At 43.4% G+C, this 18356-nt stretch overlaps 1 protein-coding gene across 1 annotated transcript in view; it reads right to left on the bottom strand.

Moving 5' to 3' along the window:
* Nucleotides 1–1029: 1029 nt before the first annotated feature.
* The window catches only part of HACD4 (3-hydroxyacyl-CoA dehydratase 4), a 268024-nt gene continuing 250697 nt past the window's right edge, over nucleotides 1030–18356 (bottom strand). The window contains exons 6-7 of the mRNA XM_069239081.1: nucleotides 9581–9712; nucleotides 1030–1253 (exon numbers count right to left, since the gene is read on the bottom strand). Of these exons, the coding sequence (XP_069095182.1) occupies nucleotides 1165–1253; nucleotides 9581–9712 (221 nt within the window). The 3' untranslated portion in view covers nucleotides 1030–1164. The remainder of the gene's footprint in view (nucleotides 1254–9580; nucleotides 9713–18356) is intronic.

Here is an 18356-nt window from a genome sequence, read left to right as displayed (position 1 = left end):
AACCTGTCACAAAACTGGCAGGCTCACTTTAGACATCAGGGTTGCCATCAAGCTTAGACCTGAAAATCTCCATCAAAACGATCTCCAGCCGTCTTTTATTGACAATTACCAGGGGGCATGTGGTATAACTGAGACAACGCCAGGTATGACTGCTGCGGCTCATGGTAATTATTGGATTTTTTTATAATTCTGACAAACAGAAAAAATGTCAAGTAACTTGATTAACAAACATTTCATTTTTTTTTCTTTTATGGTGGATTAATGAAAAATGTAAAAAGACCCCTCTAATCAGTGCAGTGGCGGCCCGTCCTTTAGGGCGGAGGGGCCACCCCCCCCAACTTTTGACCCCCATGAAGAGTGTCTGTCAGGCTGAACAAAGGTCAGCCTGACAGACACTGTTCATGTTCAGGTCAAGCAGCCAGGAGCAGACATGCACGTCACCAATTGACACTCTCCCTGGGCGCTTCAGGTTTAAACCCTGAAGTGCCCAGGGCGAGTGTCAATCAGTGACACTTTGTCACAGAGTGGGGTGGGGTCAGCAGTCTCACTGACCCCATCCCACTCTGTGACGAGGCTGGGACTGCTGCTTTCCCTCATTGGCTGCAGCAGTCCCAACCCTCCTGAGACTTGGGGGGTGGGAGGGGTGGGGTGTATATATGTGTGTGATGTTTTAAATTGAATGTTTGGTGCGCGCGTGCATGTTTGAATGGTATGAGTGTTGTTAATGGATGTGCGTGCGTGCATGTGTGAAAGAATGAGTGTGTGTGATGTTTTAAAATGAATGTTTGGTGCGTGCGTGCATGTTTGAATGGTAGGAGTGTTGTTAATGGATGTGCGTGCGTGTCTATGTGTGAAAGAATGAGTGTGTGTGTGTGTGTGTGTGTGTGCCCCGCCCGCCCCCCTCCCTCCTAAAGCTGCCGGCCGCCACTGAATCAGTGCAAGACAGGAGTAAAGGAACACTCAAATACCCAGTACCATTAGCCATCGTGAACCCATTTCTTTTACTTTTCAATTTTTCAGGACTCTTACTCTGTGGCAAAACACTTTATTTTTCATGTTAAAAATTACAAAACATTTCTTACAGCACTTGCACTGTAACACGTCCCTTACCACTTCCCAGTTAAAATACAATATTTACAGCATGTGCAACCATGAAAGGAAAAATCAGTTTGCTTTCTCTTTCTTTTTGAAGTTTGAGTAACTTGTGTGCATTTTTCTTTCAGCGTACAGGTCCGAGCACAGAAAATACATCTCTAAATGGGAGAAAAAAGAGCAACAGTTAAAAACTGAGGTCAGAGCAATCATTTGATTTCTCAGGGCTAATAACTTCCTAAAAGATTTACAACATCCTTTGCTCCTATTTCAGGTGACTTCTGACGTTGTGTGTAAGTCTTCCATACGTGTTTTACGTATCACCTACTATTGCTTATTTCTGCTTTTTGGTTAATGGCTCTTCAAAAACCTTCAGGATTTATTAATGCCAATGCTTCCCGCATTGTACAGAACGACAGGCTGGATGCCAGCTGACAAACAATGAATAGGATGTTCAGCACACGAGGAAGAGGCATTTTATTCACAGGGAGCCATTTACTGGTCCTTCCTTACTTAACAGCGAATCCAAACACCCAGGCAGATCCTACAGTATGGGTTAGTAATGGACTTTCAGGACAAGTATTACCTTTCGTTCAGTCTCTTGATAGCAGTTCATGCTCCAACATCGGGGTCATGGGTGACTTATCCTCAGAGCCATGCCTAGAACCAATCTTAGAACGACCACTCGTTTTCGGGGACAGTGACTGCTATGGCCATCAACTGGGGGTCCTTTGGTAATTAGTTTCAGCAGTCTCAGGATTGGATTGTGTAATTTGACTGCTTTATGTCAGAACAGTTCAAGTTTCAGATCTTAAAGACTTTAATTTAAAAAAATGAGAACCATCCCTCGGTTTTAAGTGCTGCGTTCACTACAGTTTCCTAGTGTTAGAGTGATTTAGAATTAGGAAAGTCATAGAAGGATTGTAGTAACAGTGTTAGCGACCAAGGCTTTCAAGCTGAACTATTGCTGGTTATCCTGTGGAGTCAGCAACCAACTGAGTTTTGCCACTTGTGCTGGAAAGGTGGTGATGAAATATTTTCTTAAGCATGTGAACAGCAGGGTAAACTAATGTAATTGTATTTATATACTGCCTACTAACCCTGATTAGGTGCTGAAGTGCTTTTCGGCAAGTAGCACATTACTTCAGAACCAAAAAGGGATTAGTGGTGGATTAGTATAGGGAAATATGAGTTAATATTAGCAGTTTCTGTTAGTTGGATTGAATAGGATAATGGAGGGATAGAAGGGCGAAGAGTCTAGAAAGTGCTATTTGGGAGATTATAGTAGTAAGATGATGGTTGGGGTGAATAAAAGAGAGATGGAGTAGGGAAGATTATCTAGAAATCGATTAGGGAGATCATAGTAGTAAAATGAGATTTGGGGTGACTGGAGTAGGGAAGGGTCCAGAAAGTGTTATTCTGGAGATCACAGTTGTAGAATGAGGTTTATGATGGGTCAGAGAGTGGAGGCAGAGGATATATCTAGAGAGGTATATGGTGGGGCCTAGAGTAGTACATTGGATAGAGTCAAATGTTTTTTTTCTTCTACAGTAGGAGTAAAGTAATATATAGATATATAAGTACACATGGTATGCATGTATAAGGAAGAGAATACATAGAGATTTAAAGTAATATTTCATACACTTAGGCATTCAATTGTTGCTGTACTTTAAGCTAATTTTTTGTTAATTTTTAGAACTAATATATTTTTTTTTATGCTACATTTTTCCCAACATTGAAATAGTGGAGCACTTGTAGAAAAAATAGTTATAATACTATTTACATATTACGATAAATAAATAAAACAGATGTCCATAACCATCTATTCAAATAACTTATATGAAAACTATGCAGTGACCTATATACATGTTAAGAATAGAATAATATATAAATATACACACACATGTATATTTAACCATAATATATACATTAGTTAAACAGTTAGAGTATCTATATCGTTAAATAAACCATTATTATACATATTTGTACAACGAAATAGGCATATCTGGATACATACATATAATCAAATTATATAGCGAGAAATAGGGAGAGCTATAAACAAACCTGAAACGTACCTTCTTTCATTACTTGTTGCTTGTTTTCCTTAGAGTAGGTAATACTGCTGGACACGCTATTTGTCAGAATCACTCAGTGCAAAATGGTACATACAGTTCCCACACCCAACAGGATCATAAAAAAGTAGACCCTTTTGCATGTACAACTCAAACATATTTTTCCATGTCTCCCAAGAGGACATTATTTAACATTTGTAAAGTAAAACTGATGACAGATGTAGGTTTATGTACCACCTGCACAGTTAGCTTACTTTGAATATATTGATGTCATAAATCATATTATTGTGATTAGGATGCCTAGACCATTTCTGGAATAGCCACTTCACCTTCAAAATGGCACACTAGAATCAGTCTCTGTCTCAATAGGTAGTTGGGACTGTTGGTGGCACTGTGGGCTCCTCACTTAAGACCATGGCAGAAGACGTTTTGAGCACTAAGCTGTATCTAACTGGCACTGAGGTATTTTCATTGTTCTCATCTCGAAATGAAAAGCAAAAATCCCCACGGGGAACAAAAAACTATTCAACATTCAACACACTATGTCCACCCCTCATTCACTCCAATGATCAGTCTCAAATAAAGGAATGTACTAGAAAGTTATTTAATAAAAGAATCCCATAAAATACGATATAAAAACCACCCTTGAAAGGCCAGCAAGACACTGCTACAAAAAAAGTTAATAAAAACCATACATATAAAAGACAGAATTTAACATGAGGGAGACATAACACAAGACATCCATCCTAGGCTATTATATTTAGGCTGTCCTGATTTTGGTATGCACAGACTAATTGACGTATGCACACAATCCCTATTCAATTTTAAGCCCGTTCTAATGGGTCCAGCAGTCCAATTTACGTTGGCACGTTTCGGTGGTCTTTCAAAGTCCTTCCACCACCTTCTTCAGGACAATTGAATATACTCCCAACATATATTTTTCAAATCTGCATCCAACATAGATCAAACAGACACCAGCTCACCAATCATCACAAATCTGTGTCCTTATCCAAACATTGTCTTTTACTTCACAGTCATCCAAAAAACAGATAACTTCATAGAGTCCACTTGTATTCAAATTCATCTAAATAATTAGGCAGAGCCCTACGCCATCAAATTGGCTCCCAGTCTCTGATCCTTATCACAGGACAGCGTCCTCGTCCCTTCTATCTCAATCAATCATCTCCAAATGAGATAATTGCAACTACAGGGAGGCCTGATGCCAGTCTGGATGTGGAAGTGACAATAAATGATTTCAGCTGCAGATTTCCTCAAGAGGAATCGATCTTTCAGTAGACAACATTTTTGCTGAATTAGAAGCCTCATGTCAAACCATGAAATGTCCCATTATTCTCTTTCATTGTTGGTACAAGATATTATTTTGATATAAGAGCCTAAAGTATGTCATGGGAAATCCAATCCTCGCCATAGACTATTAGAAAGAGGTTATTAGGGAAGTTACCAGAACACTTAAATCCTATTATTGAAAATTACTCCCAGCACCACTGACCTACTGTGCTTTCACTGTACAAATGCCCTATGTATGCTGAGGGACATCTTGGGGACCTTTGCTTCCCTTCTCAGGTATAGGCTTAAGGTTTATTGGTCCTCTATATTTTGTGTTTATGCATGTAACTTACATATAGGAGACCTAGCTACAGGACAACATAGTTCTGTACAGTGATACAATAAAATGTGGCTGTGGTTATTAGTTGTGTGTCCTCCAGGAAGCACAGACCCAAAACTGAAAATCACTCCCTAGGTTCGTTGTCGCCCTAATCTCAGTGGCATAAGCCGTTATTTTGCCATACCATTCAGAAAGGTATACCCTTCCTCATTGCCCAGGCACACTTTGACAAAGCATTGCATCAAATATGCTTATACTGGAGTTAGAATGGAAAAATATCATGCCTCACAATATTTGAAGTACGGAAAATATTCTAGGAAAGGCCAGATTACTATTTTCTCACTCCACTGCGTAGTATGTTTGAGGGAAAGGGTTTCAGTTTTACATGTGGGCCTGCTTTTCTGATAGGTACAATAAGTGTCATTAACCAAACATTGAGAGTGCCAGATAATAGTAAAAACTCAAAGCACTTGCCTGCTTGATGATGAGCCACAGCATACGTTTACCACAGGTGAGAGATATGTCTAGGGTGAATAACTTTTAAAATGCATTTTCATTTGATATTTCCCCTTTTTAGTCATTGATTCCTGCTAGCTAATCTTTGAAAGTCGGCATGGGGACTCATATGGGGCAAACAAACATCATTTATATTTTACATTTTTTATACTCTTAATTAAATGTACAGATTCTCATTTTACGTCTGCCTTTCAAGATTCCCTTGATTTAGTTGGTAAATGCTTTACATTTGTCCCACCGTGAGGCTGCTTTGTTACTGCCTAGGAGACTGACCCTGTTACATGGATTATTGCACGATTGGCCCTATACTTTTGTGGCACACTACTTTTTTCTTTTGCCTCGCTGCTTCGTGCTGCGTGGCGGGATGTTGTTTCTTCCTTGTCCTTGTTTTGGGCATGCATCTATTTCTTTGTGTGCCTGCGCACAAAGGCTGCAAGCTGGAGGGGTGGTTTTAAAAAATATATATTTTTAATAATTGTTTTTAAAAAGGTTCATATAGCGCAAACTCGATCGGAGGAGCGCTTTACATGAGAACGTGAAGTTTCTTGTAGTGTGAACTCGATCGGAGGAGCGATTTACGTGACTACGTGAAGTTTCAATATATTGCAACCTCGATCTGAGGCGCGCTCTTCATGAGTACCACTTAACAAGTTTGGCAGTTGAAAAATATATAAACTGGAGCATTTAACACAGGAGAAAACACAGAAATCCTCAAAGTGGCCCTCCTGGCACAGCAGGAGAGCTGATACTACAAGATCCAGCGCACTCTAGAAACTCAACCCATAACGCTTTGCAAGGCTTTTATTTTTCAAAACATTTGTTGCCCTTAACTCAGCATGCAGTGGTCCTTCGACAATGGGACCAACACCAAACCGTTCAGTGTGACGCACTCATTCTGTCTAGGTCATCTCTGGGTCCCCACACTAGGTTTGTGGGACCCCAAAAATAGTAACCTCTCCAACCATTCAATATCTTTTTAAGCTCTCTCATCGCTGGAACGTTTGTTTTACAGCTGGTAGTGGTTTGTGTTTTAAGAGCCTTGTTTGTAACAGTATTGCTGTAGGCCTGAAAATGTGTAAGGCACTACGCCCTTTAGGGTTTACATATATGGTTACACTGCATTACGTTCTGCCATTCTGTTTTCATGTTGTTATGATTTCTAGGGGCTGACTATATGATTATATGACCATGTTTCTTATAAATTCTATTTTTGTTATGGTGCCTTCTAGCGGCTGTTCTGAGCATTACAATCACAATACTACAATATTCACTGCACTCTGGAAACTCACCCCATAATGCTTTGCGGGACATTCCTTTTACAAAATATCTTTGCCCATGACTCACTGTGAGGTGGTACTAGGACAATAGGACCACCATCAAAAAGTTCAGCACAACACACTTTTTTTTGTCTGGTCATCTCTGGGTCCCCACACTAGGTTTGGGGGGGGGGGGGGAATAATAATATAACAAAATATAATAAATAATGGCAATATTTTCATTTTTTGCTGCAGCTAGAGGGAGAAGGTAGATGGAAGTGCTTTAGTTATATGCAGTGCCACTGAAATTATGTGGCAGAAGAGACCAAATTATGCAGCAGGGCTGACCATTATGTGGCAAGAAAAGTCCAGTTATGCATTTACAACGCAAATAGCTCTAACTCAAGCAAATGTGAGACCTATTACATTGCAAATGCTTTTTTTTCTTGCTGCTCATCACATGGGGAAAAAGTGCTGAAGAACTGGGGCAGTGACACCCTGTGATGTTTCATGTGCCCCTGACTGATTAACTTTTGCTGTGCAGCTGTGAATCCTAGATGTGAATTCTGGACTGGTGCATGTGATTAATTCATTATGTTTATAGATATACTCAGGAAATCACAGTATCCACTAAAATCATTGTTTCTTTGAGGCAACATGTTCTTGAATAACGGCAACTTCCTTTTCTCACCATGATACTTAAATAGATGTGTCTGGCAACATGCCATGTTACAAGATATTGCTGAGTATTCAGGTCTTTCACACAAGTCAAAACATTTGAGCCTAGTTTTACAAAGGTGTCACACAACGCAGCGCTGCACCCAAAGTTGCTGTGCTGCATTGCGTGACAAGGGTTGATCAGGAGAGCGCCATATATACAGAGTTATGGCACTCTCTTCACCACTCCCTAGCCCGGCTGCAGAATTTTGCTGCTGAGCGCCACACACACACACACAGCTTTGTGCCATATTGCGAGTGTGAGAGTTTAGCATCATATTTTGTACTGGATGGGTACACTTCCAGTAAAACAAAAACTGTCTAGACAAGTATTAAAACATTTTCTACTTTCATTTGTGTTTCACTGTACAAAACACATACAAAGTTGGAAAAGAAAGGAGAAATGAAACCTTTTTTCATTTTGACACCTGCTTTTCAGCAGTTATTTTTTGGCGCAAAACCCTCCCAACTAATGTTAGTAGCTAGAGTTTTACAACCACCCATGTAATGCCCCCTTAACTCAAAGTAACACTGTCACTTTTCCATACAAACCAACGCAAATACCAATTTGCATTGATTTGTAAATTCCCAAAAAGTTTTTGGGTCGAGCATAGTAGCGCGCAAGCGCGACTTTTCCAACGTGTTGGTATGTATCTGGGCATTTAACAACGCCCACATCACACCCATTTCTACCACTCGTTCGTGGGCTTGCCCTTCAAAAAACATCTGATGACATTGGTAAATGGCTTACGTTTGTCCCTCCTTCTGGAGGTTTTGTTACCACCTTGGTTATCACCCGTTACACGGCTAATTGCACTTTTCCCTATAAATTTGTCTGCCAACGAACTTCTTTTTACTTTTGTGCGTCTCTTCAACGCTGATGCTCATGGCGGCCATAGCGCTGTGAATCGGCTCGCTTATGTGAAACTGTTTTACTTTTCAATTTATATGGCAAGAAAAGTCCGGTTAGGAGTTTACAACGCTAACAGCTCTATCTCGAACAAATGCAAGATCCGTTGCATTACAAATGCTTGTTTGCATAGGCGTCCACAACGTTGCCAGCCTCAGTTTTAAAATGTACCTATGCTAGGTCATTTTACCCAAATTCACACATTTATTACGACATTGCAAAGTTCAAATTCTGCGTATTACAACAGTACCGAAGAAATAATATCACAATACACAGCCTACTGTCTCACCGAATGCATTATCCAAGGAGCTTAGGGAGGAAAATAAGTCTGCTAATAGATGTGTCATCAATTTTTTATGTCAATGCATGGATTGAATTCCTTGAATCATGGTTCTGTTTAAATGTCTTTGTATATAATTACTGTTCATGACTAGGTAGGGTAGCATACACGAGGTGTTTAACTTCCTACTTCTGCGCACACCGACTGAAAGACCAGGATCGCGGCCGCAACGATTTCTACGATTTGAATCTTTAAAAAACTACAGAAATAAGTATAGAAGAATACACAAATTACAAAGTTTTTTTTATTCACGAAACGAACGAACTCTCCAAAAATTGTCTTTTACAAATAAAGCCAAAGTGATATGCTAGACTCTGGCATAATAATTTTTTTTTGTTCCTACTGCATCCTCTCTTTTTTTTCTCAATGCATACTTGTGATTCTTTAGAGGGCACCTGTCGTCCATATTACTGTTCACTGTAATTGAGCTGCTCCTAGGAATCAAGCTCAGGATATCAACTTAATTTTAGCTTTCAATTTCAGATCCCTTCACATTTACAGTAAATGTTTAATTTTTAATTTTGCATTTTGCTTCTATGTGTATATTCTTTATTACTACTGTCCCAGGGACTAGAGGTTAAGAACCACTAGCCAACACAATATATGCAGATATGTAGAGAATAATATGCTGTTTATTACCATTGTCGAGGGAGGAAGATATTACCATGTTAGTGTGAGGAGAAGCCTTGACTCACAAGGCCTCAAATCATGATATAACACATTATCTATCTATCTATCTATCTATATATATATATATATATATATATATATAGAGAGAGAGAGAGAGAGAGAGAGAGAGAGAGAGAGAGAGAGAGAGAGAGAGAGAGAGAGAGAGAGAGAGAGAGAGAGAGAGAGAGAGAGAGAGAGAGAGAGATATGGTTATAGATATGTGTAAATATCTTTATACAGACAAACATTTCATAGGAGCTTAGCTAAATCTTACATTTAAAAGGTATAAATTGTACATATGTGTCCTTTATGTTCTGGGACAACATAATATAAAGGCTAGCCTCCCAAGGCCATAGATGCTTGACAGTCTAGCCAACTTACCTATGGGCAGCATGACCAAATACATTTGGAGAACGTATGGAAAATGGATTGAGCCGACATACGGAAATGACATCTTGAAAGAATATGTCCCCAGAGTTTCAAAATAGGGCAGAGATTCATATACTGCATATGCTGTGGATGAGAAAAGAAAAATTAATGATCACATAGAGCAAAGAATTAGTTAGGCGTCGCTTCAAAAGCATGAGTGAAGGGTGTTGTGTATATGGAGCCTATAGCCACACCTAAAAGACCTCCTAAACATCTCCTTTTTCAGATGAATACTGGAGTGACATGAAATAGTTTGCCAAATAGACAAAATGTGATCCTGGGAGGAAACAAGCTGTAGCTTTTACTAATACAATATATTATACTTTAACCAAAGGCCCAGAGCTCTTCTCAGCAACCTTATCCCTTCCATAGAGTGGCCAGATTTATGCCATAATACAGTAGGGCAATAATTATTGCCTACGTAATGGTGACTGCCTGAATAGACAGTGATGTACAGGCAGACTGAGGGGGTCATTCTGACCCCGGCGGTGGTTGGCGGGAGCACCGCCAACAAGCTGGCGGTGCCCCGCAGGGCATTATGACCGCGGCGGTTCAGCCGCGGTCAGAAAGGGAAAACCGGCGGTCTCCCGCCGGTTTTCCGCTGCCCTGTAGAATCCTCCATGGCGGCGCAGCTCGCTGCTCCGCCATGGGGATTCTGACACCCCATACCGCCATCCTGTTCCTGGCGGCTCTGCCGCCAGGAACAGGATGGCGGTATGGGGTGTCGTGGGGCCCCTGGGGGCCCCTGCAGTGCCCATGCCAATGGCATGGGCACTGCAAGGGCCCCCGTAAGAGGGCCCCACTTTGTATTTCAGTGTCTACTTTGCAGACACTGAAATACGCGACGGGTGCCACTGCACCCGTCGCACCTTCCCACTCCGTCGGCTCAATTCTGAGCCGGCGTCCTAGTGGGAAGGCTGTTTTGCACTGGGCTGGCGGGCGGCCTTTTGGCGGTCGCCCGCCAGCCCAGTGCAAAACCCAAAATACCCTCAGCGGTCTTGCGACCGCGGAGCGGTATTTTGGAGGGGGGAACTCTGGCGGGCGGCCTCCGCCGCCCGCCAGGGTGAGAATCACCCCCTTAATGCCTGCATTCCTGGCCACAGTCTTAGCCCCACCTTCCTCCATTACAAGCTGTGATAAAGTAGAAGTCTGTTTCCATTAAGTTAGCACCAATCCAAGTTTATTTAAAGACATGCCACATCTACCAGAATTCTGAACTACTCTTACATGGTCTCTTTTGACACCTGGTTCTGCCTCATACCCATACCATTAGAATGGGATGTGTAGGAGAGTACCCTCTTTTTGGCATGTTACCCCCAATTTCTGCCTGATGTCAGTGTGTTTTGACTGTGTCACTGGGATCCTGCTAGCCAGGACCCCAGTGCTTATGGGTTCCGGCCTTCTTCTCAGTATGTTTCACTGTTTTTTAATGTATGTTTCACTGTTTTTGAAAGTATGTTTGATTGTGTCAATGGAGCCCTGCTAACCAGGACCCCAGTTCTTATGCTCTCTCTGTTTCCAAATTGATCACTACATACTGGTAATCCAGCCTTTAACTTCAAATTGGCATACTGGTCACTGGTTCTTAGGTACCCAAGGCATTGGGGTTCCAGGGGATCCCTATGGGCTGCAGCATTACTTTTGCCACCCATAGGGAGCCCATGCAAAGGCTTCTACGGGACCGCCATTGCAGCCTGTGTGAAATGGTGCATCGACCATTTCACAGCCATTTACACTGCACCAGGTCACTTATAAGTCACCTATATGTCAGGCCTTCCAACACCTGAAGGCTGGGTGCAAAGTACCTGTATGTGAGGGCACCCCTGCACTAGCAGAGGTGCCCCCACGTCGTCCAGGACCATTTTCCCGGACTTCATGAGTGCAGGGATGCCATTTTACGTGTGCACTGGACATAGGTTAATACCTATGTCCAGCTTCACAATAGTAACCCCGAATATGGCCATGTAAGGTGTCTAACAACTGGGAATTGTACCCCACTACTGATTCTAGTATTGGTTGTATAATCCCTGCACTCTGGGGGCTCCATAGTGGACCCCCAATACTGCCATACCAGTGTTCTAAGGTTTTCCAGGCAGCCCCAGCTGCTGCCACCTCACAGACAGGTTTCTGCCCTCCTGTTGCTTGAGCAGCTCCAGCCCAGGAAGGCAGAACAAAGGATTTCCTTTGGGAGAGGGGTGTTACGCCCTCTCCCTTTGGAAATAGGTGTTAAAGACAGGGGAGGGATAGCCTCCCAGAGCCTCTGGAATTGCTTTGAAGGGCACAGATGGTGCCCTCCTTGCATAATCCAGTCTACACTGGTTCAGGAACCCCAAGTCCCTTCTCTGGTGCGAAACTGGACAAAGGAAAGGGGTGGTGCCCAGAACTCCTCCAGAGTGTCAGTGGTTTTTGCCATCTTGGATTCCAAGGTGGTGGGACACTCTGGGAGCATCTGAGTGGCCAGTGCTAGCACGTGATGTCAGAGCCCTCTCCTGATAGGTGCTTACCTGGTTAGGTGACCAATCCCCCCTTCAGGGCTATTTAGGGTCGCTCCTCTGGGTGCTTCTTCAGATTCGGATTGCGAGACTCCAGCAGGAATCCTCTGCATCCTTTATTTCATCTTCTACCCATAGAACCGCAGCTGAACCCTCCAGGAACTATACAAACTGTAACAAAGAAGCAAAGACGACTTCTGCAACATTGTAACTTCAGCTCCTGTCAGCAACTGCAACAGTTTCCAGGTCGTGCATCCTCCGAGGACTGCCTGTCTTCAGCCTCCACCAGACAAACCGAAGGAATCTCCGGTGGAGTGACAGTCACTTCCCTGCTTCAGTAGGCTCCTCTCTGCAGCGACAGCAGGTGGCGTGGGTCCTCCATCCAGATGATGAGCGTGGATCCAGCAACACGGGTGGTGGACTAAAGGGACCCCTACAGTCTCAGGGTCCAGCTTTGGTGGAGGTAAGAACTTGCCTCCCCACGCAAGACAGTACCCCCATGCACCGCTTGACTTGCAGTTGTCAAGGCTTGTGTGTGACCTTCCAAGAAGTTCTTCGTGCACAGCATAGCTTAGGCCCGCAGCACTCCATCCTGCGACGCACAGCTTCCTGAGTGGTTCTCCGCCAGCGTAGGATCCCTTTGTGTTGTGCTGCGTGGGCCTCCATTTGCACTTTCTGTTGTCCTTGTGCTGTGGGACTCCTGTGTGCACTACCTGGTCTTCTGAGAGCTCTCTGAGTTGCTCAGAGCCCCCTCTGCCTCCCCCCCCTAGGTAGAGGCCACCAGGTCCCTCCTGGTCCCAGGCAATGCCATCTTCTGCTAACTGCGAGTTTTGCGTGTGCCATTTTGTTGGCGGAATCCAGCAATGCAAACCAGACTGCAATCTTCCCTCCTGCGTGAGACATCTTCTGCACCAACCAGGAACCCGCATCTGTCTTCTTGGGTGCATAACTGACTTTGTCTTCTCACCAGTAGTTCTTCTTTTGCACTTTCATCCGGGTTAGCAGGGGCTCCTGTTCTCCCTGGACTCTTCAGTGCTTCTTGGACGTTGTCTCCTTCTTCCACAGGTCTTCAGGTCCAGGAGTCCATTGTTTGTGTTTTGTAGTCTCTTCTGGATCTTGCATAATCTTCTATCACGACTTCTTGTGTGTTTTAAGGAAGCTTACTGTGATTTACTCCTGTTTTCCTGGGCTCTGGGGTGGGTTCTATTACTTACCTTTGGTGTTTCCTTACACTCCCAGCACCCCTCTACACACACTTTCCTAGGTGGGACACCAACTTTCACATTCCACTATTTTAGTATATGGTTTGTGTTCCCCCTAGGCCCATTGCAACCTATTGTGATGTTCACTATTTGCACTGTTTTCTGGCTATGTACTTACCTGTTTTTGGATACTAGTGTATATATTGTGTATAATACCTAACTCCTAAGGGAGTATAGTCTCTAAGGTATTTTTTGGCATTTGTCACCAAAATAAAGTACCTTTATTTTTGTAACACTGAGTATTTTTTTTAATGTGTGTGAGTAATATGTGACTACAGTGGTATTGCAAGAGCTTTGCATGTCTCCTAGTTCAGCCTTGGCTGCTCAGCTACAGCTACCCCTAGACAGCCTAGCTGCTAGACACTGACTACATTTCACTAATAAGGGATAACTGGACCTGGTATAAGGTGTAAGTATCTTTGGTACCCACTACAAACCAGGCCAGCCTCCTACACGATGGTACAGTGCACACTTCTTAAGCATAATGCACATCTCTTTCAAGAAACACTCAGTTTCCCAAGAGAATTTTTGAACCCCTTTATCCGTCAATAAGGTTCTCAGGGAAACCTTGCCAACTAAAAATGTGATCTAGGACCTTGATAACAATCCTGGTCTCAACCTGATGGAAAAATCGAACTTCTGATGGATACCTCTACATGCAAATTCTTCACCTGTACAATAACCCCAAGTGTGTAAATGGGGCCCAGATTCTGAATGGTGTCACACAGTGCAGCAGCCAAAAATGCTGTGCTGCATGACAAGGATAGAGCGCCATATTCACATAGATATGGCACTCTACTCCCCTCTTCCTAGCACTGGCGCTGATTTTAGCTGCTGTGCACCACGCACACACCATAGAGCCATAGTGCTTGGGTGTGTGCCTGAATCATGCATATGTTTTGTACAAGAAGGGTACCCTTCATGTACAAAATACTATGCCTAGAGAATTGGAAATGCTTTTCCTACTTTGTATGTATGCTGTACAGTGCAGCACACATGCAAAGTTGGAAAAGCAGGAAGAAATAAAAACATTTCTCCATTTAATTCCTGCTTTTCAGCGGTGTTAATTTTTTTGGGGCGCTAAACCCTTTCTTCTGATGTTTCAGAATAGGGTTTAGCACCAAACAGCATGGGTGGTACCAGGGGTACATCCATGTACCACCAATATAATGCCCCCATGATGCAAAGAAATGCAAAGCAGCGTTTTGCTCTGCTTTGCGTTACATTGCCACGCAAACCAACGCAAAGACCAATTTCCATTGGTCTGTGAATCCCAAAAAAGATTTAGGGCCTGATTCTAACTTTGGAGGACGGTGTTAAACCGTCCCAAAAGTGGCGGATATACCACCTACCGTATTACGAGTTCCATAGGATATAATGGACTCGTAATACGGTAGGTGGTATATCCGCCACTTTTGGGACGGTTTAACACCGTCCTCCAAAGTTAGAATCAGGCCCTTAGTGTCTGTTTAGCATTACAAATGGAATGGTGACCCAACGCTAAACCTTTGAGACTCTGGGCCTGAGTCTTGAAACTTCAAAGCTCTCAAATGGCCATTGGGGTGTGAACTTCGTATTTGCGCCAGCGGTGACGGATGACATCACCAAATCCATGTAGTGCCCACCTTGTAGCAACAATGTAAGTTCTCTTTATTCTGCGCCCTCGATGCAGATCTGGAGCTCCCTCTAGCCTAAGAGTTGAGTTTTCCTCACAGAAAATTCTCTTACAGTACAGTACAGTTGTCTCATCTGAAGTGCTCGGGCTTCCATCCCTATTGGGACAGTGCGAATGGGGGTTAGTAATGGACATCTGTCTCCTTCTACCTTTGGTGTCTAGGCTGGGACCATGACTTCCATTTCTGAAAATACTGCTCCAGCTCTATGGAACATGAAGCCAAGATATTCATGGCCTTGGTCGTTGGTCTAGGCCACACTCCAGATCACCATCCTCACATTCATCAGGTAAGCAAGGAAGCATAAGAAATCTAGCAAAGGTAAGTCTCCCAGACACCCTCTGTCTCCCACAGGATCTTCATCCTCACAACCAGAATTTATTGTTGTGGAGCCGGGAGATCCTCATTCAAGCAGTCCAGTGCCAGTGATTCCACAGACACCTTGATCTCTGCCTGCACAGCCTCTCTTATTCCTGGTTCCACTGGTGACAGGTCAATCATTGCTGGAATTCCTGGCACCCAAACTTTCCTACCTGGAAATCCAGACATCAGACTCGGACCCAGGAGCATTCCTCAATGCCATGTATAACATCTATGCTAGAGCAACAGCACCATTCAACGCAACCTCGAACCCATGGTGCCTTACAGCCTACCCATGTTCATGCCTCTGGCTCAGACACCAGCTTTTCTGGGATCCATGCCTTTAGCACAGGCAGCATCTCCTCCATCTTTTTTGTCACCATTCTGCTACAAAATGCTGCAGCCTTCCACGTCATAGCCAACATTGCCACATAAGGCACTGCCACCTACCCCGGTGCCAGACACAGATTCACCTGTGCTGACCACCTCCATCTTTTCCAGAATCAGTACTCCGGAGGAGGTCTAGAAGAGACGCTCAGAGACTTTTGGAAGGGAAAGAATATAGCAGAGGATCCAGGATCCTTTTGAATTGGATTCTTATACTCTGAATCTTTACATCTGATGGTGGTGGGGAACTGGTAGGTCTATCTTCAGTCTGTGGATTGGACACCTTCCTGGAGATGAAACTTCCAAAAGGACCTTCGACACCAGAAGTGATGTCCATTAGCTCAGAAGCTTTTTGACCACTGAGTTACTCACCTAAGTACTTCTTCCAGCTGCATCCACATCAGAACCCAAACTGCCTTTCAACAAGGCTTTGCAGGATCTGGTGAAGACTGCCTGTGGTGAGGTGGGCTTCTCTGAGGCTGTCAAAAGGCTGATGGCAAGACATTATCTTCCCACACCAGGTAATCCTCCCTTCCTTTAGGCACATCTATCGCCAGAAAGTCAAGTCATACAACCATCCTGCTCTTCTGGAAATTTGGCTGGCACCTTCCCTTCTGCCCATTTTGACTTTATGTTGGAACAGCTGGAAGCCTGAGCAAAGAAAACTTTCTCATCAGGCAGTAGGGGGCTCATGTCCTTCAATACCACCTGTCTCCTGGTGCATTATACTCGTGCCTTATGGGATATGGCTCAACTGGTCACCTCTCCACATCCCAAAAGCAATGAAAGCCCATTTCCAGAAGGTTGTGAGTAACGGGTACAATGCATCCTGTCATATTACAAAATCTGGCCTAGACACCACTGCCTGTGGTACCCGCCATGGGTACCACTGTCTCTCTGAGGTGTCACCTGCTTCAACTCTGATGTGCAGGCCAACTTAATGGATCTTCCCTTCGACAGAGCACACCTGTTCGGAGACAAAGCTGATTTTTGCTTTGGAATGCTTTACAGAGATCAAGGCCACAGCTTGTTCCTTGGGTCTTCAGGACTTTCATCCTACCAGGGACTATTAACACTTTCATCTCTTTTGGGGATTCTCAAGGGCATTTATCAGTGCCAGCACTCTCACCACCAGGCACACCGGCTCCAAAATCCAGTGGTCAAACTGTACAGGAGCAGACCTACAGGCAAGGTCTGTGGATCCCTTCAGAAAGCCTCCTCTTTTCCTGGCTCCCCCCACATCACCAGGAAAGCAGGTCTAGTTTGCTTCTCCTAACCCAGGCAGAGCCTGAGGGATGAGAGAGTTAGTGGTTGGATGTCTTTATTTCTACTAAGCTATAAGGCTATTACTTGGGTCCTTTGAGTCCTTCAAATCATAGAAAGGGGTTACACCCTACCCTTCCTTCAGGCTCAATCCTGCATGCCACATATATCCTCACTTCAGCCAAACCAGCTCTCCATCTTGCAGGAAGGGTGGCAGCACTACTATCTAAAGGAGACTTAATGAGTAACTGGAATTACATTTCCTTTATAAGCATATAGCACAATAAACAGCAATGCTGTTAAAATAAACAAGAGGTCAGAAATCCCAAATGTTACTTACTGAAAACATTAAATCTGAGGCAGTTTATCATACCTGTGTGCAACATACAGGTGAAGGGTTGTGTTATGCATCTCACTTTTGCAGCGTTAATATTTTCTTATATACAGAGTCTAATATCAACAAATACCATAAAAATATATTTAAATCTGATGAACAGAATCTCCGAAAGGGTCATGATATAAGCCAGTGTTATTTTATAACAACATAACTGTCCTATCTACACTCAAACTTTCCAAACATAAGACTCCGATCATGTGTTTTCAGAGAGGTGGAACATCTCAATCACTGACTGCTGGGGCATTTACTTGATTTTTTCTTTATTCATTTAAAAATGATGTATCTTTGTTTCTTACAAGTAGCGGACTGCAGAAGCACTTGGAACAACATGTTGAAACAGACTTGTTTTCAAACACAACACACATAGGTTAAGGTGTCAACTGGCATGTACTTCTCAAATTTGGAAAAAATATATATATATAAGTCTAGCTTTAGATCTATAGAGTGTACTGAAGGCACACGTGCACTTCCACCCTCAAACTCCCTAATGCTTACCTCCACCCACTTTAAATAAGTCAGTAACAAAGCTTTTTTTATTTACCAATCCAACTTGGATCCGTAATAAAATAGACTCCCTTCCCTCCCACCCTGCGTGCATTTAGTAGGCCTGTGCATCCATGCATCTGTGGTGCACTTTGCAACAAAATGACAGTTGCTGCAGCTGTTCCATAGCACCTTTTTCTTTTGTTTCCTCTTTGCGAAAGGTTTTTAGAGATGCTGTGCAGCACAGCTAAAGACAATGGTTCCAAAAGGGGAGACATATTGGACCTCATTACGACTTTGGCGGTCATTTCCGAAGCCCGCTGTGGCGGTGGTAATCCTCCCACCTATTTATGACTCACAAAAAACAAATCATCAGAAAACAGCCACAAATTTGACACCGCCAGGCTGAAG

The sequence above is a fragment of the Pleurodeles waltl genome, chromosome 1_2 (assembly GCF_031143425.1).
Source record: "Pleurodeles waltl isolate 20211129_DDA chromosome 1_2, aPleWal1.hap1.20221129, whole genome shotgun sequence".
In the NCBI taxonomy this organism is placed as follows: domain Eukaryota; kingdom Metazoa; phylum Chordata; class Amphibia; order Caudata; family Salamandridae; genus Pleurodeles; species Pleurodeles waltl.
Note: the sequence above shows the minus strand (reverse complement) of the source record. Positions and strands in the feature narration are given on the sequence as shown.